The 26,233-nt window shown below is 34.4% G+C and overlaps 1 protein-coding gene across 1 annotated transcript; it reads left to right on the top strand.

Moving 5' to 3' along the window:
* Window positions 1–14,377: 14,377 nt before the first annotated feature.
* Window positions 14,378–17,391, top strand: LOC140446823 (uncharacterized). Its single transcript, XM_072539408.1, has 2 exons — window positions 14,378–14,954; window positions 15,448–17,391. The coding sequence occupies exons 1-2, from the start codon at window positions 14,824–14,826 to the stop codon at window positions 17,168–17,170; spliced, it is 1,854 nt and encodes a 617-aa protein (XP_072395509.1). The 5' UTR covers window positions 14,378–14,823; the 3' UTR covers window positions 17,171–17,391.
* Window positions 17,392–26,233: the final 8,842 nt, after the last annotated feature.

The following is a 26,233-nucleotide window of genomic DNA, read 5'->3' as shown; positions in this document are numbered from 1 at the left end:
TTCTGGACAATCTTGACTTCCTTCATCTTGTTTTCTACTTTCTTTTCTTGTTCTCCCATTTTATTTTTAATTTCATTAATCTCTTCTATCTGTTGTATCATTTCTCTTTTTATCTCCTCTACACATCCTTTAATTTTCTGTTCATAATTTTCCAAACGCTGTTCTATATTACTGTTGTTTTTTCTATTGTTTGTTTTGTTTTATCCATTTATAGTGATGTTTCTTTTTGGTTTTTCTTTATTGTTTGTTTTGTCTCTACCATTTTTTGTGACTGGAGTTGCATTAGTTGTAATATTTTATCTATTCCTGATGATTCTTTTCTCTCCTCAACTATTGTAACATTTCCTTCATTATCTGATCCTTCTTCCAAAATTGTTTCATCTTCTCTGTTATCCTCCTTCCTTTCCTGCATTTTGCTTTGTCTCCTTGTGACAGACATGTTGTTTCTTTTTGTTACTCTTTTTGTCTCCGCCAAATGTGAAATTTTACCACATTCTATATGTTGCAAACACCACACTTATCTCTCTCCAAATGTAATAAATTTTCACGACAAATATTAAAAATATGAATAGTAAAATAATATTAAACATACAATTGGTAAAATAAAATCAAATAATTATTAGCATATAAAGCAATAAATATTCAATAAATACGATCACTCAATAAATCAAATTTTTGTCAAATGGAAAATTGTCAAAATAATTTAAAATTCAAAATTCATTCAAAATCTCCGGACCACCTGTAATTATTCCGTCTCTCTTTCCCTATCATCAAATGTAAATCTTGCGATATTCTAAAGCCCTTACGTTGGGTTGCCAGTTAATGTGATATCAAGAATTTTAATTTTAAAACTTTACAAAAAATATATATATATATAAAACATTATTTAAATTTTTGATTTATTATTTATATCACACCTTTCAATTTTGTTATCTCAGGTTTTACTTGTGCTTCAATATCTATACTTTACAGCTGATGGGTTAGGTCCAAAGAATAATGGAATAAAACAACATAATATGATATGAAAATAATGTAATAAAATAAACTGATTAAAATACCTCCAAAAATTATTAGCTTACAATATTTATCAAACAAAATTCGTTCTACGTACGTGAACCTTCAATAATGCATGGATAATATAATACAATTACAATCTAAAATCCAGCTTATTATTTTACATAAACAAATCAAGTAATATTCAGTAATCCTTCCTAATGCAATTTTGGTATATCGATTGTACCAAGAAAAATTTGTATGAATTATCCAATTCTCTCCACAGCTCCGTGTCCCCTCTCAGAACAAATTTGATCTCCTTCGACTATCAACAACTTATTCACACGTTACTAATACGATATATTATTTGACACAAAATTCTCAAATTGAATATACTATGAATGTTTCTCCCGTTGAAACGCTTCCTCTGCCTTGAGTTGTCCAATTTCTCGTTCTATGCAAAATTAACTATCAGTTCTCAGCAGCCTCCTCTGTACTTGGCAATATTAAACAAGATATTGCAATTTAGTGTCTTCAATGCTCTCCTTCGAATGCACGTACCTTTCCAATGATGCCAGCCTCTTTTCCTCTCGCCAAACTTAATCTCTCGTTTCGGAATAAACAGCGATACGTAGAATACAAGTAGGAAAAGTTTACTTACAAATTTGTACCAGATCAACCACCGTCGGACACACTTACTTCACCGACTCACAACTTATTCTTTATCACTTACTACCCCTGGAGACCACCTCGAAAACCAACCATTCACTTTAAGAAACTGGACTAACTAACTAACTAATCTCCTCTATCCATCCATCCAACCTCTCGTTATACACACCCATCTCACCACTTTCCAAATTTTCGGCCAAGATTTACAGATTCCGAAAAACCATTTACTTATTAACTATTTTTATTGTCCTGTTCATGGCGCAAACCCGGATTACGGAACACTTTATGGCTTATGCGAAAAAACCATCGTTAATTTCTATTCATTGTACCCGCACTATCCACTTGTTATATTTATACAAAAGATTATTTATGACTAAGATTACCTTTGGTTAATTCCAGGCAGTTCGGAGTCTTTTTACTTTCTATAATCTTTGAAATATTGATTTCATCGTACATTTAATATTTTTACTCGTCAATTTTGAATACCACAACAATATAATATATATATATATATATATATATATATATATATATATATATATATATATATATATATATATATATATATATATATATAATAAGTAAGTTCAAAAAAAATAAATCTTTTGGTCACGAGGATATCGGTCAAAGGAGAAATAATAAAAGGAAATCACAGTTCCATTCCTATATTTGAAGACGTTCGCTTATTTAATTTACAAGCTTCATCAGTTCAATGAATGGTGAGTGAAGAAAGTTAAGGTGTAAAACAAACACACCATTCTCTTAGTATCCGTGGTCAAAATATTAAAGTTGTAATATTAGCTTAAATGTTCATATGTAGTCGAATTCATGTATAACCATAAGAAAAAGATTACTTTAAAGGTGAAAAAAAATGGATAAAAACTACTGCGAAGCACTAGAAAAACCCGTCACATTGTACGTAAAAAACATATTAACAGTAAAGTGTAGAAATAAAAACAAAAGATTTTACAAAACACACTGGCACAGAGCTGTTATTCTAACAAAGTTAACGTTTAAAAAATATCTTATACTTCACTTTAGGGCGCATCTCAAATTCAAAAATTCCAGCCGGAAAACCAAGTCAAGTTACCGGTTTTTTCGTTGAAGTAATTGTGTGTACAATTACTAAGGTATTCGCCATTAGGTGCGGATACCCTAACAGTTCGAACAAGAGAATCTTTGCCTGGGAGCAACTCGATGACCTTTGTCAGACGCCAGAGAAGTGGGGAAATCTTTTCATCTTTGATTACTACCACATCAACTATCTTTAAAAGATCAGTAGCGATGTTCCACTTAATCCTACTTTGTCGTAGTAGCATATCCGATACAAGCAGTGGAAGCGTCAGGCATCTGGGAAATGGAATTTTATATATTGATTGGAATGTATCCAATAATGATTTCCAATCCGAGATCAATATGTCATCCAGTATATCACTGTCCCAGTCTAGGGGCAATGACCAGATACGTTGTAAGAAAGATTTAGAGTGTACTCTAAAATATAAGAGTTTTCCTAAGGAGTTATAAATTCGAGAAACATAGGTACATAATTTTCTTTTTGTTAAGGGAGGCGCCTCTTCACAAATAGGCAACTTAAACGAGAAATCGTCTTGATAAGGTGACCTGTTAATACCTAGGACCTTAGAGAAGCTACTTAGTCAAGATTGACTTCTGAAGTGAAGATCATATTACACTCATTTGAAAAGGCACGAGAATTTGAATATATTTTATAGAGTTGGAAACCGTGAATGTTCAGAAGCGAGCGTAGTTGAGAATAAGGTATGTGTATCCTTTCCATGGTCAAGCTATTGTCGATATTTGCAAAACTTTTTAAAGTATGAGAAGCCACTTAGTGCGTGGTTTGGTTAGCAAAAGTTTGAACCTAAGAGACAGTGAACAACAGAGGAGAGCACGTTACATTAACGTTCACCATATCAGGAGGCGGCAGTGCAGACTGAGCCTCCAGTAACAGAATATTATTGGGCTCTGCAGGAGCTGTTGTTACTTGGCCCACTACGAATGGTAGGGGCCTCCACGGTAACAGAAGAAAAGGCAGGTTCGACTGAATCAAATGAATTAGATTGTGAGGTGGTATGAGTAAGAACAGTTTGTATTGAGAGAACTTTGATGACAGCCGTGTCAATACGAGACTGTGAGAGGAGTATTTGATTTTCGTGTATTAGTGGAGAAACTATGGATTTATTCCTTCTTTTTCTTCTTCTTCTTCTTCGCGCGACTAGGATTACTCCTGTTTGTCTGCCTCTTATTATGTTTTAGTCGTTGTTGACTGTACATTATCTTTCCACCTTTTTGGCGGCCTTCCAACGCCTTCTGCGTTGGGCTTCTGCTAGAAGACCCGTTGGATTTATTCCGAGGAGTGATAATTTTCAAAAATTCGACATGTACATCACCTTCTTCACAAGGTGTTGCAATTGATAATAAATCAATAGATTTTTGTGTTAGAATTTTATTCAAATGTAAGAAAGTGGGAGTGTGTATATTCCGATCTTAAATAGAGAGTTTATTAACCTGTCGTAGAGTTAGGGCATTTAAAATTTCATGTTGAGAGATATCTTGAACTTGTATACGAGTTGGGGGAGGTACATTTGCCAATTCCACTGGCACACCGCAAGAAGGCGGTACTGGAGTTAAGTTTTTAATAACTAATGGAGATGAATTGACAGTTGTCAGAATTGGAGCAGAGACTACAACCTTTTGTGTATGTACAGCTTGACTTGAAACCAAAGTATTGGATTCTTGCAATATTTGTGGGGGAGAAACGTTAAGAAGCACGGGACATGCAGATATTACAGTTTCAGTAATCATATTTTGTTCTGGAGTAGTTTGAAAAGTGACTGTTTGTGCTGGTAACACATTTTTTAAGAGAGACTGGCCTATTACATCTTGAGTATTAACCTTATTGGAAGTGATTTCATAAGTAGGATTTTGAAGCTCTTGCGTCTGAGCTTGAACAATTGTAGAACTAAACGAAGTACCTAAATTTATTTCCTTCATCTGTTTGAATTTATTGAGAAGTGAGTCAACTTTAAAAAATGTATCTTTAACTTCTTTTTGGCTATTTATATTCAAATCAGTACTTTTAACAATGTTACTGGAAGTGTTCGCCTTAAATTTTGTATCAAATTTAAAAGCCTGTTTAGCTTCCAGTTTTTCTTCTAAGAAACATAAAGCATCCATATATTTTTCATAAGTAATATCTACTTCTTAAAGACAAACAACCCGAAGAACAAGCGGGAAGCGGGATTTAGGGCCGGACACTCCACTATGGATAATATCTTCACATTAAAAATTGCAATGGAAAAACGAGTGCAGAGAAATAGAGAAGCTCATATAGCTTTAATAGATTTGGAAAAAGCACATGACAGTGTACCGATCTCTCAAATATGGATAGAAATGGGTAGAAAATAAACCCAATTCTTATTAACGCCACTCAAAAATATTATGAACAAAACTTTGCAAGAATTAAAATGGGACAAGAAATCACCTCTCCTTTTCAAACAACAAAAGGACTAAGACAAGGCTGCTGTCTGTCACCCACCTTATTTAAAATCTATTTGGACATATCCTTAGTGAAATGGGTAACAAAATGTAGAAACGTGGGAATAACGGTGGAAGAAAACAAGCTATATACACTTTTCTTTGCGGATGACCAGGTAGTAATTGCCGAAGACAGCTACGATCTTAGCTATATGGTAAGAAAACTGCAAGAAGAATATGAGGTGGCAGGTCTAAACATGAATATGACAAAATGTGAATATCTCTCAGTGGGAACAGATGAAATATGTGACCTAGTCTTGGAAGACGACAAAATCAAAGGCGTGCAATCCTGCAAATATTTGGGGGTCATTTTCAACAAGAAGGGAAATAGAGCAGATGAAATCAGGGAAAGAATAAACAAGGGCAGAGCAACGACCCGTGCCTTAAACTCTCTTCTCTGGCAAAAAACAATTCGACGAGAAACCAAAAAACACATTTACGGTAGTCTAGTCCAAAGTATTACACTTTACGGTTCGGAAGTATGGGACGTCATCAAAGCTAATAGAAACAAACTTATGACGACAGAAATGGATTATCTGAGACGAAGCTGCGGTAGATCGAAACTGGAGAGAGTTAGAAACGAACAAATAAGAAACGAAATGAAAATGGAGAGAAATATCAATGATGACATAGAAAGAAAACAATTAATCTGGTTCGGACATGTTAAAAGAATGCCAGAGTACAGATGGCCTAGGAGAGTACTGGAATGGATCCCTCCTGAAAGAAGAAAGAGAGGACGACCACGGAGAAGTTGGCGCAACGATATTGATGAAGCAATGGCGGCAAGAGACTTAGAAGAGGAAACTGCATATGACAGAAAAAGATGGAAATTGGGGGCGGAGAAGCGGCGACAGCCGTAATAAATCCGTTATTATATATATAATATCTATTTCTTCACTTTCAAGAATAGTTTCGTCCTCAGCCAGGTTTTCCAAAGCATTCAAATACGATTTATAAGCTGCCCTAAGCTGAGCAATATATTCTCTGATTCTACAATTAGACAGGCCTTGTTCATTAGAACTAACAACGTTTCCAACTCTGGCGATATTTGTTTGTGAAACGTGCATCGCATAAAAATATTCTGCAATTTTTGCATTGGAGTATGCAAATTGTATTGTGAGATTTTAATTGGAGTATATTATAGTTAAATAGAGTTTAATGAGAGTGTACCAGACAGAGATTAATGATAAAGTGAATAAAACCTAGCGACCCTTGGAAAGAGTACAAAGAGCAGAGAGAAAAATATGTATATATTTTTAAGAGTGTAATCAAATTATCAATTTCTTGTTTTTTTGTGTGTGAAAATTATATTTGGTATCGTAAATTTAATTCAAATTAACACTGACAGAGATAATTTTCATTGGTTTAATAAAACAATTAATACGCATATACTTTCTAAGAGCAGAGATTATTGTAAAAATTTAGTTTGTGTCATCAAGCGATTTGAATAAAGCAATTATTATGCTAGGGATTAATTGACTTTGATTACTGACAATAACGGGGAATTCTTGTAAAAATTTATTATTCATAACAAAAGGATAAATTATTTACCTATATAGATACGTACCTACTATAGACAAAACGTACCAGAGAACAATACAATTAGTTGGGATTATAATGGGTATTTTTGGTTGACAAAAGGGTGGAATTTTTACTACGTCACAGGTATCCAATTGGGTAATTTTATCTGACTTTCTAACGTTCTTGATCAATAGAATCATAAAATTGGAATTTACACAGGTAAGAATTATTAAACAATGATCTATCAATATATCGATTTATCAATACATACGTGTATAAAGTCGGTTCGCTATATTTACGCGGGTTTCGGATTAAAAATTTTATTGTATGTACCCAGTTTTAATTACCTGCTCTTTGGGGAAATATCAACTGGTCAAATGAAATGAAAAATAATCCATAACTTTTTTTAATTAAATAATAATGGAAAATCTTTTATATAATTGACAGTATAATAAGGAGAATTACTTCATTAATGGAGTATAATGTGGCTAATATAAACCTAATAATAATTTTATATTACACTTCACACAGAAAATATGGTCTATGTATATTTGTTCCATGGAGAGAATTTCTAATGAAAAATAAAAAAATTTAACTTGCCAACAAAAATGAAAATCAGTCATTATCATCAAAAATATCATAATCGTCATCATCATCACTGTCATCACCATTAATTGTTATTATTATTGGACTTACTTCGTTTATTTTATTTTCACGAGTCCACCAATCTTCTATTAGTTTCTCGCACTTGAATATACAGTTGCACCACACTTCTGGAGTTACAATTGAAAGTGCCTTTCGCCAAGTTTCCCGAACTGCGTCGTCGCTATAACCGTTAGGCCCAATATGGTTGTCATAATATTGTTTTGCTATTCCCCATATATATTCGATGGGATTAAACTGGCAATGATACGGTGGCAGACGTAAAACTTGATGACCGTAACTTTCAATAATCTGATCCACAACAAAGGTTTTTGGTTTTGCGTGGATATTTGCCAAGAGTAATAATTCTGATTTTAAAATATGTTGTGTAAATGGTATATGTTCCTTTGTCAACCATTCTTTAATTTTATTAACAGTCCAAGAATTCGTTGGACTTTTGTTTAATACTTCAAAATGGTAAGGTGCATTGTCTAAAATAATTACGCTGGGCTCACCTAAACCTGGGAGAAGTTTTTCATGTAACCATTTTACAAACATTTCTGTATTCATATTATCGTGATAGTCACTTGATTTTGATTTAGATGAAAATATTAAATCAGCACCTTCTATAAAACCCGATTTCCCTCCTGCATGTAAAATTATGTGTCGCTTCCCTTCTCCATCAGTATGTTTGATAGACTTTACGTTATTATCTTGCCATATTCTCTTGGTTGCACCCCTAGAAAATATCCATGTTTCGTCTAAATATATAAAATTTGCACTTTCTTCTTTTAATTTAGAATATGTTCTTAGAAAGTTAATTCTTTTATGTACAACAGAACTTCTTTCACAAAGGGCTTTTTTGTTATCCTCCTTTTGAAATTTGAAACCCAAATTATGTATCACTTGCCATAGACTTGTTCTGCCAATTTCGTCAAATTTTCTATCTTTTAATTCCGAGAGAATTGTATTTAAGGTCACATGTTCCTTGTTGGCTCGCATTCGATAAATGGTATCACGAATTTCAAATTTTTTTCCATCTGGAATATCTTTCGTTTTCAATGATAGGCGAGTTTTTCGGTGAACTTCTTTCGGCCGTTCATTATTGAGATTTTGTAATACTCCTCTTAGTTTGGTTTCACTAATTCCTAGAGCATCACATACGCGTTGTTGAACAGACATTACCGATTTTAAAGGACCGTCATTTTCTTTTTCATCCGTAAAATACTTATGTACACTACAAATTAGACTATCTACATCTAACACACGTCTAGGCATTTTTAAATATTTCCACCAAACATACAATGTCAACACTGGCAAAGAATCAATTCAACTGCAATCTTGTAACAAATTTATACCTACCCTAATGTTATTTTAATGTATTTTAAAATATGACCATTAATGCAGTTTTTACCTAATTTTCTGGGAAGTCGTTTACTGCAACTGGTTATCAATGAGTCATTAGCATAATTTTGTTAATCCGAAACCAGCGTAAATATAGCGAACCGACTATATGTTACGAGCAATGTCCGAAATTTGACAATCCTAGCATTATACAGAAAATCTTGTCCACTTCTAGCATTGTACCCCTTTACTGTACAATCTCCGAAATATATATAATCGTCGGACTTTGTATAAAAGAATTGCTGTACAATGTTCGAATTTCAATAAGTAGCCATGCGTCAAAGTTTGAGATAATATATCAGATATCGATTCATATCGATTTTTACGATTATTTCCCATTTATTATTAACGACATAATTAACCAGCGTTTTTGACTCTTGGTTTGACTCTTCTTTGACTCTTCGATTCGATTTTTCAATTTTTGATTTGGTGTGTCGCTTGTCAATAATAATCGATTCGAACCGATGAGCGTGTCGACAATTATTTTGATTATTTCGGACATTGTACAGTTTGGGGGTACAATGCTAGAAGTGGACAATAATTTGTGTACAATGTTAGGATTGTCCAATTTCGGGCTTTGCTCGTTACATATACATATATATTAAAGAACATATACACATATATAGAAATACATAATTTCGAAGAATCAAATCTAATGAGATTTACAGCATAGATAAGATTTATCTGAACCGAATTGGATCAAAATATGTTCAATCGAGCATGAGATAAAACAGAGAGAATAATGATTTACATATGACTCAAAAGTGTGCCAAACTATGTAGAATCAAGATGCGAGATAAAGAGATAGAGAGTGAGAGAGACATGTGATTTCAGTTAATGAGGACTGTATTACATAGGGCTGGTTCAAATAAATTAGGATATGTGGTAAAAGGTTATACATATTATAGCAAATTAAGTTTATACAAAGTCTTACCAATTTTTCTGCTGCACACACTCGCGGTATTGACAGACTTACACTCGCGGTTGTTTTTCATACGCGGAATCTGTCCGGCTACCGGTTTCTGAACACGTGTTTCGCGGTACTAAAACTAAGATCACGAGATAGAGCACATTTTGCGTCTGTACACGATTTAAAACAGTATTTGCGGTATTTTTTGCGTAACTAAAAGCAGGAGAAAGATTAGCGGCAGTCAACAGTAGAGAGAACACCCCTATCACCAAACGACAGTCAACAGGGAAGAGAGCGTCCGTTCTCATCGATAGACAACAGGCAAGAGAGCCGTACGTCTGTACCAAACGATAGGTAACAGGCAAGAGAGAGTATACGTCTGCCTGAAAGAGCCAACGACTGTCTCTACTGATAGTCAACAATCAAGAGCAAATCTTTCTTTTTGCTATTATAAAACTGTCTGTATTTCTAAAGGAGGGGAGGTTGAACTGGAATAGGAAGGGTTATCAAGGGTTGGACTAAGGTAATGATTGTAAAATTGTGGTAGAAGGATAGTTAATAATACAGCGAAAAAATGACATGATTTTTCGCATGTGAAAAAATTGAACAGGTTCTATATGTTTGTTATAGAAATAAATATTAATGTCGACATTTGGTGCACGTGCAACAGCCATTACTTTTGTTTTATTTGTGTTTATATTAAGTCCCAAGCTATCTCCCTCTCTGGCTATAACATTCAAAAATCGTTGTAAACCCTCAGCACTGTCCGCAATAATGACGGTGTCATTATTGCTTGATTGCCATATTGTTTACGTATTCTCCGTTGATTTTTATTCCTTCTTCAATATTTTCGAGGGCATTTTAAAAGATCTTTTCGGAATATATATTGAATAACAGTGGAGAAAGTACACAGCCTGACGAACTCCTCTTTTTATTGGCAATTCTGCTCTCAGACGATTGTCTATTTTGATCGACGCCATTTGATCCCAATATAGTTTCTTAATAAGTGCTACAGTGTTATGGTCTATACTATGTTGTGTTAGGGTTTCTATGAGTTCTGGGTGTTTTACTCGATCTTTTCGTAGTCGATAAAACAGAGAAACACGTCTTTTCGCTGATCTCGGCATTTTTGTAGTAATATCTGGAGGCCAGATAATGACTCCCTTGTACCAAGCCCCATACGAAATCCAAATTGATTGTCGCTCAGGTTTCTTTCGTATTCTCTCTATATTCGTCGATGTACAATTTTGAGTAAAATTTTCAGAAAATGGCTCATCAGGCTAATTAATCTGAACTGTGAGCATCTATTTGCTTTACTTTTCCTTGGGTATAGGTATAAATGTCGATATAAGCCAGTCTTCTGGGAAGATTCCAGTGGTATATATTGTTACGATAAAAATCCTGGCCTAAAATAACTGTAAATATTATGACTAATTCTGTTATGTTGTAGATTGTGCGAGGCTTGAACGGAAGCTTCAAAAAAAACAACATTTCGAAAGTTCGAGGCGAGTCGATGGGAAATCCAGTTTGCCCTTACCGTTTCGCCGTCGTCTACTCAAGAAGATTTTAGACTTTTCGAGATAACGGCACTGGCATATATTAACAGGACATTTTATTTGGAAGGGACAGTGAAGATCTGAACACCGCGCCCGCGATTTTTAATTGTTACGCTCGCCTTTAAATAAATTATGTATTTTTAGTGATTAATAAACTTATATAAATTATCGTGCCTTTTAATAAATTAAAGTAGGAACAATATAATAAATTAGTAAAGACATTATAACTAATTATAAATAAATAAAAGACATAACAATATTTTGTTAAATAATAGTGTTAACGTCTGACGATTATCTTCATTGAAAAGCTTTATCATCTCTACGTATATTTCAGCTGGACCTGAGGCTTTTCGTGGCTTTGCCGTATTGATTGTTTTTGTAACTTCCGATGTTAATATATCAAGTTTTGTTTCTTGTACTATATTCATTTCTGGTTCTGTTCTCTCGTCATCAAACAGATCTTTGATGTATTTTTCCCAGATATCTTCTACATTTTCTGGACTAGATACTATTTGGTTGTTATCATCTACTAAAGTTGTTGTAGTGATTTTTTTCTTCATATTTGTGACTTCCTTTTTTTTTTTATCCATTAAAGTAGTCATGCTTTTTTGGCAAATCTCTGAGTTCCTCACAGTTGCTGCTTATCCATTCTTCTTTGGCTTTCCTGATTTTGTTTCGGAAGATTTTCTGGGTTTCTTTATATTTTTTTTCATTGCGATTTTTGTAAGATCTCCTTATGTTCATCAGTTCTAGGACTTCTTCTGTCATCCATGTATTCTTTGTTTTTCTGATGTCTTGTAGTAGTTGCCTTTGTATAGTTGTGATTGTTGTTTTGAAGGTGTGCCAAATACTTTCTATTGTTTCTCTTTTGCTTTCGTGGGTGCTTCATTGAACTTTTCTTTGAGTGTATCATTGAATGTTTTCTCTATTTCTGCCTGTACTATTGGATCTTTAAGTTTTTCGAGGCTAGGTTTTATCTTTTCTGTGGATTTGATTTTCTTTAGTTTAATTGAAATTTTACCAACAACAGGATTGTGGTCGGAACCGATATGTTTTAACTCCCCTGATTCCATTTCTATAACGTTTGTCAATTAATATATAATCAATCTGGTTTCTTATTATGCGGTTTTGATTATCGCCAGGTGTTTTCCATGTATATAATCTTCTTTTTGGTTGTTTAAACCAGGTGTTTGCGATCATTAGATTTTCTTCTTGGCAAAATTGGACCAGTAATTCTCCTCTATCGTTTCTTTGGCCCAAACCAAAGTTTCCTATCCTAACCATCTTTACCCACTGTCATTTATGTTATTTATCTGGTGGACATAAATATGATTCTTTAACAGCATAAAATTGAACAAACAATTCGCTAAGACGGTGGCCAAAATTACATTTAACTTATCATTGCTTCCTCCAACACAAGATGCAGCTTGTTTCCACAGTGTTAGAGTTTCTCACCAGAAAACACTGCGATCCTAAAGATTGAGACTGTAAAATGCATGTAAAAATTTGAATACCAATCGAAACCTTCAGAATTTCTGTTCTTTCGCAAACATTAACTTTTGATACTGCATTTGATCCTGAACCAAAAAAAAAATTGAAAAAACAATCTCTACCTCATAGGTGGTCGGGAGAAAGCTCGATAATAAACTAATTATAACATAGGAATGTTAACAAAATATTAAATTATATGACAGCCCTCTCTCTGTCTTCCCCCGTCTAGTTTCTAACTGAGAGCCAATCGGAACTCTTTTTAATCACGCTTTTGATTCGATAATGGACCTTAAGAGTGATGGGCGTTCAAAATTTTGTGGGAATTTGTTTAATTGAGACACAACTAACTCTTACGCTCTACGCAATTATTTTCTTAGATGTCTCGAATAAACGCCTGGGTACATAAAACTTCAGATAATTATATGTACCAGCTAGGGGCGTATCAAATAAATTTTTATACGTTAAATATTCGATAGTTAAAGGGACATTTTTATGCTCCAGAATTTGAATAGAAATCATTAATATTCACTCAACGGTTCAGAAGAAAAATAGCTTCAAAGTTGTGGTACATTTATTTTTAGATGGTGCGTTAATTTTATAGAGCAGTATATTTTAGCTTAAAAATGATTTAAATCGTATCAGCAAAACGTTTGAGATTTAAATTCAATGCAGAGCTCTTGCCATCCTCTTATATGTATTTCGACCTTATTAGTCTCCTCAGAGCGACTTTTTCTAAATTATACTTATTTTAGCTATTAGTCTATGAATTTTCACGGATCTGTTTTGCCAGTCTTTTTTTTTGAGTACTTAATTTTTATATGCAAATTGTATACAACCTGTACTATTTATTTTTAAAATATTTATTAGCTAAATATATTTGACAACACTGTCTAAAAATAGAAGGCCGAGAAAAACGACCCTACATCACAGCACGTTATCGACTAATTTTTTCACAAAGATAACCTTCAAAAGGTTCGATCTTAACTGTTTATGTTGACCTACACCTCGTTCGCTGTTCGTGCAAGTTGCAGTTTGACCATCAATCATTCGAGGCGTTGAGATGGACACATCACACTTTTTAGTTTTGACACAAACTTTTTACGATGCGTTTTTATCGTCGAGACTTTTCGTCATTTATTCAGAAAATGGCTTTTTTTAATTGCAAAGTTGGCAAATAAAAATAAAATGTCTGGTTTATATATAATTTCCGTTCAAGAGGTAAATGCCCGCCACACGAAGCAAGGTCAAGGAAAAAGGAGTGTGTTAAAAATATAAATAAATGTTTTATTTATATATTTTTTAATCAATGGATTTCGAAAATTATTATTTAGTAAATATTAACTATAGAGAAGTAAGAATATCAATAAAAATGATCTTTCCTGCGTTTTAAACATTTTTGGTGTTCGGTGAATTTTTATGCTGATAAGCAAAAGAAAGAAGAAGAGTACTAGAGCGTTGACTCTATTCGTTATAGTTTAATTTTGGACCATTTGCCACAATAAAAGTTATTCTGACAAGTACAACTCCACTTTGGTAAACCATAGTTTGAGTATTTGTTTAACTAATATCTGGTTTTTGATTGGTAATTGTGAGCTTGTTCCTAAAAAATAAAACAGCTTCTTATATTTGTGTCGCCCAGTTCCATAATCAGTTAAATCCAAAATTTAAAAAAATGGACGTTATGATTTCAATGAATTCTTTGTTAGTCTCCTTACATGTGTGTATCTTCAAACTGTTCCAAACTCAGTTACATTGCGTTGAAAATACCGGCTGAAAAGTTCGGACTGTTCCAAAAGCAGTTAAATGTATTCGGTGGTCGGTTTCAAAACCAGTTAAATCTGTCACGGTGTCAAAACAAGTTAAAAGAAATACTAAACCCACATGACCATGAGTTCGGTGCCACAGCCACTGTTAGTTACAAATCGACCACCGAAGCAGGTAGTTAAACATTTTTTGTGAGAAATAGAAGCGCTTGTATTGTAGTATTGAGACAAACCTAAAAGCATAACACTATTTTTTTTTTCAAAACATTAAAATAAACCATAACAGGTGCTTTTACTGGACGATACAGTTCTTAATATCATGGAGGGGCCAGCGGAAAATCCTGAAATCGTTGATAATGTTGAAGTAATAGCAGAGGCAACTGGTTCTTTGGCTAAAAAACGAAAAAGCAATCCTTCCACTTGGAAAAAAACCATTGCAAAAGTATCTAGGTAAGTTAATTGTAATTATTATAATAAAAATTTATACAGTGTTTCGTCAATATGCCAACAACCTTCATTATTTTACAGTGACGTAGAAGTTATTGGGATAAAAACCCAAAATTTACTCTTTATCTGCGCCTCTGGAAATGATCAATTTAGAAAAAAATGCTTGTTTTATCAAGTAGTACTAGTATACAAACTTTCATCATATCTACAGTAGGTACTAAAATTTTAAGAGATATCGGCAAACAATACAAAAAAAGTATCTCAACAACGACACATTTTGAATGGTATGTTAACATAACCATTTTTAATGTTTTTTAGAGGTATACTTTTCTCCCCTGAAATTTATTGGCACATTTACGAGACACCTTTTATAATCCGTTATTATTCGTCTTTACTTATACCTTTAGATTCAGGCTAATCTTTCCTAAACTCTCATAACGTCAACTACAGCGAAAGCGATTAGGTAACTGAAAGTGTAACAAATTTGTTTTTTTAGGCACCGTCCAAAGGGATTTCCTCAAATGCCAAACTGCAAACATCCAAGCAAAAGCAAGTATCGATGCTCAGAGCTTTCCTTGCAAGACGTAACAAAAATCCATCGCAGATATTACAAAGATGCGGACCTACAATCGAAGACACAATTTATTCTGCAACATGTTATGGTTTTTTCTGCAAAAAGAACCCGGATTCCAGAACGTACCTCAAAAAGAATGGTAAGCACTAGTTTCTACTTACCTAAGCAAAGACACAATAAAACAGAAAATATTAAAGTGTGTCGAGCGGCATTACTTGCAATACTCCAAGAAAGTCGAAACCGGGTGCAGTTACTTTGCCAAAAATTTCTTCAGACAGGTGTACTCCCATCTGAAACTCGTGGAGGAGCCCGCCACGTTGAAAAGTTTAACACAAAGAAAGAAAGCATCAAAACTTTTATTAAATCTTTTGTACCAGTGCAGAAACACTACTGTAGAGCAAAGAACAAACACAGACAATATCTTCCGAGTGAACTGAGCATTAAAAAAATGTGGTATATGTACAGTGAGCAACATCCAACTCCCAAATTAACATGCAAGTATGATTTCTTCAGAAACGTGTTTGCCACCAATTTTAATATCGGGTTTGATGCCCCATACACTGATAAGTGTTCTACATGTATACGACTTGAATGCGAGACAGCAACCGAAAAGGATGGTGACAAACGAGCAGCTTTAAAATTGGAGTTGAAAGTCCATAAAGTTCGTGCTGAGAAATTTTATATGTTCTTACGAGAGAACAATGATAACGAGCTTGTGTTCAGCTATGACTGCCAAAAAAACTTGGTGTTGCCTAAAATACCTGATCAGGCTGCGTACTATAAGCGTCAGTTGTATCTTTATAACTTTGTTATATGTGAGGGGCACTCCAAAGCCACACGAAATTGCCACAACACATTCTCCTATCTTTGGACAGAAAACCAGTATCAAAAGGGATCCAATCAAATAGCATCTGCTTTGTACCATAGATTACAGAACTCGAACTTTGAAAATGTCACCACAGTCAAACTCTTTTCTGATGGTTGTGGGGGACAAAATAAAAACACCATTGTTGTTGGTATGCTTATCAGTTGGCTTATTAAGGATGCTCCTCGTAACGTGAATAAGGTGGTACTATACTTTCCTGTAGTCGGACATTCGTTCATCCCGCCAGACCGAGTCTTTGGAATTTTAGAACGACAGTTTCAAAATTTCAGTGTTATCAACAATCCAGACGAATACACTGATATCATTAAAAATACCTGTACTGTGATAAAGCTGGGTGCAGACTGCTCTGTCAGTAACTGGAAAAGTGTCACAGAAGCTGTGGTAAAACCTCCAGGACAGTGGCATTTCCAATTTCAAAAACCTAAAAAATTCATTTTCACACGATCTACAAGAAATCCAAACACAGCTTTGATCCAAGGAGAGGCCAACTACAACTTTGAAACGGGTGAGCCCAAGTCAGTTTTAAAAAGAGGAAAAGTTTTCGGAAATCAAGCTGTTCCGGAAATACCAGAAGGTGTGGCAGTTAAAGACGCGAAAATTAAAGATATAAAGTGTTTATTGGATCTCCATTATGGAACAGACTGGAAAAACAACCAGAAGTTAAAGTTTTTTGAGGAAATGTTGCAACAATCAATCGATCCTGTAGATGACGAAGAAGATGATTTTGAACTGAATGCTGAGGACGAATCTATTGATTAAAAAAATAGACACCAAATACTATTAAAAAAATGTACGAATAAAACTTTTCAGTAAAAATTGCTTCATTATTGTAACAATCTAACTAAAGCAAAAATTTTGCCCTCACAACAATATAATACTATGACATAATAGTTTCAAAAGTAGTTAAATCCTATTACTGTTCCAAAATCAGCTATAATAAATTTTTAATATTTTACAGTGCCTACATTTTTTCTTTAATTTTATACAATTTTTATTAGGAAAAAGCATTATTTTTTTATTTTTTTTTGGTAACAACTTTATCACGTTCCCTATGACGGTAGGTACGCAACTAGTTATTGGCCTATTCTCACAAATTTTTTCAAGTGGATTTAACTGATTTTGGAAATGGGTGACTCATTTCAGCTTCAGATTTTTAGTTTTCTGTCAGATTGTCATATTATCAGCCGTAGTTAAATTGTATTTAAAAAAATAATTGTTCGTTAGCCATGTATAGTACCTATGAAGTACACACGTGCCTTTCTTTTATCGAAATCAGAATTTCAAACAATCCCCTTGTTATAAAGTAATTTTTTGTTTATTATATAATATAATATAAAATTTGATGACTATAGTAGAAGCCACAGTTAGAATGCAGTGCAGGTAAGATAGGCAATGTATTTCTTACGGAAGAACGGTCGACAACGTTGCCGGTTTGCCCCGAGGAGCGCTGCACTGGAATATACGCGTACACATCAATTGCCCACGGTTGTATAAAAGACTAGCATTATTGTTTCAACTAAAACATGATTCAATCATCGATGTATAAATAAGAGAGTTACATTGTCGAACTAAACAATAACATAAAGAATAATCCTATAAAAAAAGTAAAATATATCAAACCTCATTGTCGATAGCTTATCTATATTTATTAATTTTTAGTAGCTTCCATTATAAACACATTCTTTATGAAATAAAGATCATTACAAAGTCATTCGAAGAAGCCATTGTCCACGCAAAGCAAACATGTCTCTTTGTCGATTTGGGTACGGGCCATTAGACCAAAAACTTGTTGGCAAATACTTTGAAAGCTCAGTTCTAGTTTGCTTTTGCAAGCGGATAATGCCGCTATGCAAAAGTACCTATAGGTAACGTTGTACTATAATGGAGCCGTTGCCAGTATCTGTCGTGAATTTCAAACAGGATATGACTCTTAGTGTGCAAGTAAAACGTGTTGTGTTAAATGTATTGAACTATCATCTGAACTTAAAAAATGGTGACAGCTTGACTATGACTGTGGAAAAAGTTACAAAAATGTGCGGTGTGAGTGTTCGCAAAATTTATGACTTCCGCGAAGAGGCCCAGCAAGGCGAACTGAAACCGGTACAAAAAAGAAAGAAAAACAGTTTCCAGTCCAATTCACTTGAGCATATTTAGGATGAGAGAGTAAAATCTCAAATAAGGAAAATTGTCCATCATTTTTTTTTAAAAACATACCACGATCCGTTGATAGCATACTAAACAGAGTAAAGGAGGATGAGGATCTACCAGCTTTTTCAAAAATCTCGTTTCGTAAGGTATTAAATAACATGTGTTTTGAATACGGTAAAAGAGGTCGAGATTCGATAGTCATGGAAAGAAAAGATATCAGATTCTGGAGACACAATCTCGGATAAATAAAAACATTGAGGAAGAAGGATAATTTAAACCTTGTTTATACTGATGAGTCTTGGACTAACGTCGATGCTCGTCAGTTAAAAAGGAATGAAGGGACACAACGATCAAGAATCCACAAGTTGCCTTCATAAAAAGACTCTCTACTGGACTGAAAGCTCCATCCAAAAGAGGTCCTCGGTTTGTTCCTCTTCATGCTAGAAGCGGAACTGATTTTGTGTCATGGGCCGAATTAACTTTTTTGGCCAAAAAGGGAACCGCTGATTACCACGACGAAATGGACGGGGATCTATATTAAGAATGGTTTGAGAAGACGTTGATTCCAAACTTGCCAAAAGACAAAGGACCCGTTGTCGTTTTGGATAATGCATCATACCACTCCCACAAATTTTATTTGCCGAAAAAATTGTGTAACGAAAGGCAAATCAAGGATTGGCTCATTGAAAAGAACAATTTCTTCGAGGAAGATTACCTAAAAAGTGAAGTACTGGATACGCATTTAGAGACGAGTACGACCAGTAAAAAATTGAAATAACTGCGGAAAAATATGGCGTTAATATTTTGAGACTGCCGCCCTACCATTATGAGCTGAACCCGATTGAGATGGTGTGGAGTCAAGTCAAAAAGTATGTGGCTTCAAACAACGTTCATTTTAAAGAAAAAATGGTAGAACGGTTGATAAAAGAAGCGTATCAACGCGCATCTAAAGAGTAGTGGCATAATTATGTGAAACACGTCAACTAATTGTGGCTTCTATTATAGACAAAATATAACATATTTATAACAGTGACTAAGTTATTAGATATAACTTTGACATTTCGCATGTAAAGCATACTTAGTATAATACTGTATTTATGGTATTGGTGTCAGACCTACTTTACTATTTCTGTAACGAGTAATGTAGTTTAATTACATAAATTATTGTAATTTGGTTTGTTTTTTGTCAAACTTAATGAGGTCGCTGATTAATATTTAATTTAAAATAACGAAAAGCTGCAATATGTGTAAATGGATATGTAATGTAGATGATTGTAATTCAAATAACAATTGGCAGATTTAATAACTTTGTCAATTCTATATGAGATTCACTTACCTTTTGTGAATGCGGCCGATATCTAGACGGATGGACAGCGGCGTCTGTGGATGGTGCACCGCTCGGAACCTTAGCCCCCTTTCAGACGAGGATACTGTATTCGAGATACGCGTATCCGAGACGCAGATATTACATAGACTCAAATGGAGCTTTTCAGACGGGACGCGCGAGGGATACAGTATACGAGATACCGAATTCAGTATCTCGGACCTTCCTGTCGCCGACGACTGAATGCGTATGCCAGATACAGAAGAACCATTACGTTAAATGAACGCTTTCAGACACGAATACTTTTGCACCACATTCCATAGACGCGCGATTTTCTGTCGAATAATTGTGAATGAGCAACGAAAGAAAGAAGGTGTTTTCTGAATATAGTTAAATATTGGAGCGTGCTGTATTTGATAATGACAAATTTATTTGTTTGGTATAATCAAATCCCTGTCTATGGGATACAGCATCGCCAGATTACTGCAATAGAAATAAAAAGCAGCAGTGCTGGGTCGAAAATTCTAAGCGACAATTTTGAGGCCATGACTGCAGTACAGTAAAATAAATATGGTAAGAAATAAAGATGTTTTTATTATAAATACATAGTAGAATAGTTTAATATTTTTTTTCATACGTATACAGTTTAGTTTTAAAAGTTTGCTAATTGGAATTTTGATTATTTAACGAATATCAAACTATTTACATTATTGTGAAAGAAATACGGTCATTTTTTATTTAGGGCGAGGTAAACAATTTACAAATTGGAGATAAGTACACATATTTATTTTAAATTTAAGTCATAGACTTTAACTTTAAAAAGTCATAGAAAGCCGTTCTTTTGATAAAATAATTCTACGCATAGTTGTGTCTTTTTTACTCAATTGAATTTCCAAAATTTTATGAAGTTCTTCAAACGACTTCACAGACATTCGAAAATAATTAAAAAACTTTGATGGATCTTGCAATAAATCTTGATACAGCAAACTATACGTTCCCTTGGTTTCTCTTAATTCTACAATAAGATGAACCCGCAAATTACGTCGTCTTTTCAGTTTCTTTTTATTTAATATGTACCACAGCATAACACACTCTTCTACATCCATAATCCAAAAATATAACCGCATTGCACTGCTACTATTTTCATACTGACGAGCATGCCCGTGAATCCGATACAGCCGCCATCGAAAATTCTGTATCTCGCATACAGTATCCTCGTCTGAAAACCCTCTAAGAGGGTAGGCTGGACGCACACTTAAAATGGTACGGATCTGGGCTGGTTTTGAGATGTGTGTTTTCGACGACGAGTTGGTTTAGAGTGCCCGTAGATACGGAAGAAATACGTATGTAGGAACGTCAACTAGGGGGGTTCCTTTGTTTTTAGGACCTCCATGCATAGCCATAAATTAGGCTTAAAATGTCATTTTAAACTTTCTACACAAAGAACGGGTATGTTTCCTTAAGAAATCTGAAGTGATTTAGGTTAATAAATTGTTTCCCAAAAACATGTTGTTTTCAGACAAGTGAATTCTTAGTACTTGATAATAATAAATCAGCCAATTTGAGTGTGAGAATTTAAAAGATGTGTAACTAAAGCCATATTATAATTAGCTAATATATTTTACTTAATTAAAGAGGTATAACTAAATAAGATTCATATTTTGAATATTAAAAATAAAATATTTAAATAAATTTTAGACACTTTTCCAAACATGGTTGTACCGATATTTTTGAAAATAAAAGTAATATCTTAAGTTAAATGTGAGTGGGCGCAAAATGTTCACCCTTGGTAAAACTTGTTACTAAAGGTTTCTATATAATTTCTCATTGGTAGAAATTTGTTTAGAGTTGCCTCAACTTTCCAAGGAATTGGAGTGATCTCCCTTAGAATTGCAGTTGTTGCACGCATCTTAGGCTTCGCTACTTTGTTTTGTAGGAATGCATAGGTGCTTGTTTATATGTTATAATAGGAAGAAGTGAACGCAATTTATTTGAAATGAGCAAGTATTTGTCAGAACGCGAGTTGGAATTAGAAACAGAGAAGATGCAGAATGGTGCTAGTGATTCAGACATTGAGTATGAAGATAATGATTCCGATGTAAGCGAAACAGAAGATTTTATTTTACCAGATCCCCACAACGAAGATTTTGAGATTTATGATTCCCAGAATGACAACTTGAATGTAACTCCCGTGCATCAGTATGTGACTAAAAAACAAGTAGAGCATACTTGACTCACCCTCCAAGAATTAGTAGAAGATCGAAGCAGAACATCTTCCGAGAACGAGAAAGTCTTCGTAACGAAGGTATCGTTACGTCTATTACAGAGTCACTTTTAAAATTTCTCCACGTTGACAGAATCGACGTAATTATCTGCTATACTAATGAGGAGACTGAAAGGAAGAATATGGAGAAAATTGATAAATCTAAATTACTGACTTTTACTGGTATTTTAATTTTGATGTTTATTTACAGACCTGTCATTTTTACAATTCACCTTAAATTTAGGTTAACATATTAGTGTCATCACATAAACAGGTATTTCCAATTTAATCCTTAATGCTATTAAGTGAAACATAAGAAAAACCATTACTATTTAGTTTGTCTTGCATACGTAAACGAAAACGATCATATTATGGAACACAGAAATTAATGATGACGATGTGAGAATCATTACAAATTTATACCGATATCAGAAAGCCATAATACGAGTAGACCAACAAAAATTTAAAGAGATACCTTTAATAAATGGAGTACGACAAGGATGTGTACGACCCTCTACTTTTTGATATGTGCTCCGAAGAGATGGTTAAAAGGCACAATAGGGCTGCAAATTTTAATTAATCGATCTACGCAGTACTGCAAGAGGTATGGAAGGGTTCTGAACAATAAAAAAAACAAAAATCATGATTTTAAATAGGAGCAATATTCAAGATGAAACAATCTACGTTAAAGGAAAAGCTTGAGAGAAAGTACCTAGATACAATTACTTGGGATGTGAATAAGTGAATAATGGGAGAGCAGCCTTGAAATAAAACGATATATTGAGATGGCCAGTTTTTTACAAGTTGAGGCAACTTATGGGTGTATAATTGCCCAAGCGATCTGCAACTAACGAAATACACTAATTTTTCTATGCTTCTTTGTTAACAACAATATATGAATAAATACTCTTTTGTTTGCAACATTGTATAACATCCGTTTATTATTTGGCAGTGTCTGTTTTTTATAAGCAAAATCTTGGCTAACTACACGGTGATAATCAAAGCTTACAAAAAGTCTGTTATTATTTTAAAAATGTTTATATACACTCTGACAATCGCAAATAATGATAAAAATAGCACAGCATTTATTTATCCAACAGATTTGTAGAAACTGACTTCAGTTGGGGTAAACTATATAGAGTGAAAGCTGCACTCTTCACCTTTAAAAACTCATTTTGATTTTTGTCGATAGGTATGGACACAGAAATTCTTCCTAATGATTGAAATATTTGAATATTTTGCACTATACACAAAAAAGGAGATATTTTTGAATGCTCTAATCATAGAGGAATTACGCTTTCAAATACAGTGTATAAAATATTTTCCACAGTAACATATCACCGTATGGCACCATATGCTGAACGATTAGTAGGAAAATACCAGGCTGGTTTCACAAGTGGTAAATTGACAATTTATCAGATTGCAAACCTAAGACAAATGTTAGAGAAAACACTGGAATATGACATAGATACTCGTCACATATTTATAGACTACAAAGCAGCCTACGACTCTATGAATAGAAGGGAATTGTTCAAAGCAATAAAAAACTAGGAATATCAAATCAGTTGATGAATTTAACAAAACTATTGAACGAATTTGTATACTTAGGAGCGTTCCTTAACACTGAAAATAATACTACCGAAGAGATAAGCCGCAGAATTTGCACGGCCAACAGATGCTATTTTGGGCTCAATCTCATCCTTAAATCCACAATTATATCGAGAAATACAAAAATAAAACTGTAAAAAACAATAATACGGCCAGTTCTAACACATGGGTCAGATAATTGGACTCTAACAAAAAGTAATGAAAACATGTTAGGATGTTTCGAAAGAAAAGTACTAAGGCGAATCTATATAGCAGTGAGTGACAATGGAGTGTGTAAAAGACAATACATTTTCGAACTTTATAAAATACATCAGGATCCAGATATCGTAAAACATATTAAGATAGGACGTCTGACGTGGATATGGCATGTAATGTGGATGGAACAAAATGACCCAGCTAGAAAAACGCTCAAAGCGATGGATAGGCACTACTAGGGAGAAATTCTTGAGTAGACTAGGGCCCAAGCAGGGTTGTAAGCCAGAATGATCATGATTAAATTTTTACTGTCAAGATGATTAAAAATTTATTTCGCGCGAGTAACTGACATTTAAAATCGACGGTCGCTTGTAGCGTTGTTTCTAAAAAAAAAACGTTTTATTCTACGCAAAAAGTGGTTAATATAATAATAATAATGCCATAATTATAATAATAGTGACAGCATGCGGGACGTCGGTGGCAGAGTGTTGAGGAGGAGGAAACAACAACAAGAGCTCCACCCGCTGAAGGTACTGCGTTGGAACATCAGCCGGCGCTCACTCAAGCGGGACGACCGAGGCAGCGCATAAAATGGACTGTGTCTATAAATGAAAACATTTTGCGTTTCTATTACAAGCTGACGAACCTCGGTCGAGAAACGATCGGCTATCGACAACAACTGTATGCCGAATTTGCAGGGAGTACACAGATATTCAAGTATCTGATCAGCGAATAGCAGATCAATACCATGTAATTATAAGAAATAATCTTATCCCAGAGGCTAGACGCGATACCATCATAAGCGAAGTCGAACGGGAGATTCATAACCAAGAGCTAGTTGTGGATCATCTCCATAATAAAATCCATAATGAGCAGATTCCTCAGCCCCTCATACAAGAAACTCAACCTGTTAATACGCAGTAGGACAACAATAAGTTGCACGATAGCCTGGTAAGACAAATGGCACGTGCTGTACAAGAGTTTAATGGTACAAACCCACTTAGCAGACCACCGCTACCAAAAATAAACTCTTGTAAGAAACTAGGTGGGCTGTTACAAATTATGAACACTGAAGTTTTACCCAATTATATCGTGGAAGCCCATACATTAGAATATTTGCATATGCTGATTTACTGTGCAGCAACAGCAATTGCTAATGTTATGGGCATTAAAATCAGAACGCGACGAGGAACTAATATCGGAAGGACTGAAAACAGAATTGCACCCTGGAAAAAAAGACTGCTGAGGAAAATTGAATTATTGCGCAGGGATATTGGACAAATTACGGAATACATCCGAGGAGTAAGAAGTAATTAAGTAAGAAGTAAGAAAAGTAATTAAAAGAGCTGAAGAAATAATTCTGAACACACCAAGACACCCACAACATGATCCAGAAAACAACACAGCTCAACACTGCCTAGACACATTAAAAAAAAACTCTCCGTTTATTCAGGTCGCCTAAGGAGATACAAAGTTAGTAACAATCGTAAATGCGACAGTATACTTTTTGAGCATGCAGAGAAGGCTTTCTATAGGAAACTGAATTCCACTGTAGAAAATGTAAATAAATCCTACCCAAGCCAAGAAGAAATTCATGAGTTTTGGGGAAACCAACTTTCGACGCCAGCTACTCATAACAACAATGCTGGATGGATTGAAGACACGACGAACAACTGTCAATACTTCAGGACTATTCCTTGAACCTTTCACCACTGAAGAAGTCTCCAACATTATCAAAGAGCTCCATAACTGGAAATCTCCTGGTCCAGACGGAGTTCAAAACTTCTGGCTAAAGAAGTTTTGGAGTGTTCATGAGCTTTTAACAGTATTTATTAATAATATTATTTCCAATTCACAGGAAATACCATCATTTCTTACTCAGGGAGTCACTTATCTAATACCGAAGAATCAAAATAACACCCAAGATCCAGCCAAGTACCGCCCAATTACTTGTCTTCCAACTTTGTACAAATTGGTCACATCCTATGTAGCCCGGCGTATTTACCAACACTGGGCTTTGAATAATATCATAGAGCCCCAACAGAAAGGATGCGCTAAGAACTCCATGGGCTGCAAAGAACAACTTATTGTCGACTCAGTCATTTCTAACCAGGCATATACAAAAAACAAGAAACGTTTTTACTGCCTTTATTGACTACAAGAAGGCTTTTGATTCAGTGCTACATAAATGGCTTATAAATATATTGAAAATATATAAAGTCGATGATAATCTCGTGACCTTTTTGAAGCATATAATGTCAGAGTGGAAGACTAAAATTCACCT

Source organism: Diabrotica undecimpunctata, chromosome 7, assembly GCF_040954645.1.
Source record: "Diabrotica undecimpunctata isolate CICGRU chromosome 7, icDiaUnde3, whole genome shotgun sequence".
Lineage (NCBI taxonomy): Eukaryota > Metazoa > Arthropoda > Insecta > Coleoptera > Chrysomelidae > Diabrotica > Diabrotica undecimpunctata.
Note: the sequence above shows the minus strand (reverse complement) of the source record. Positions and strands in the feature narration are given on the sequence as shown.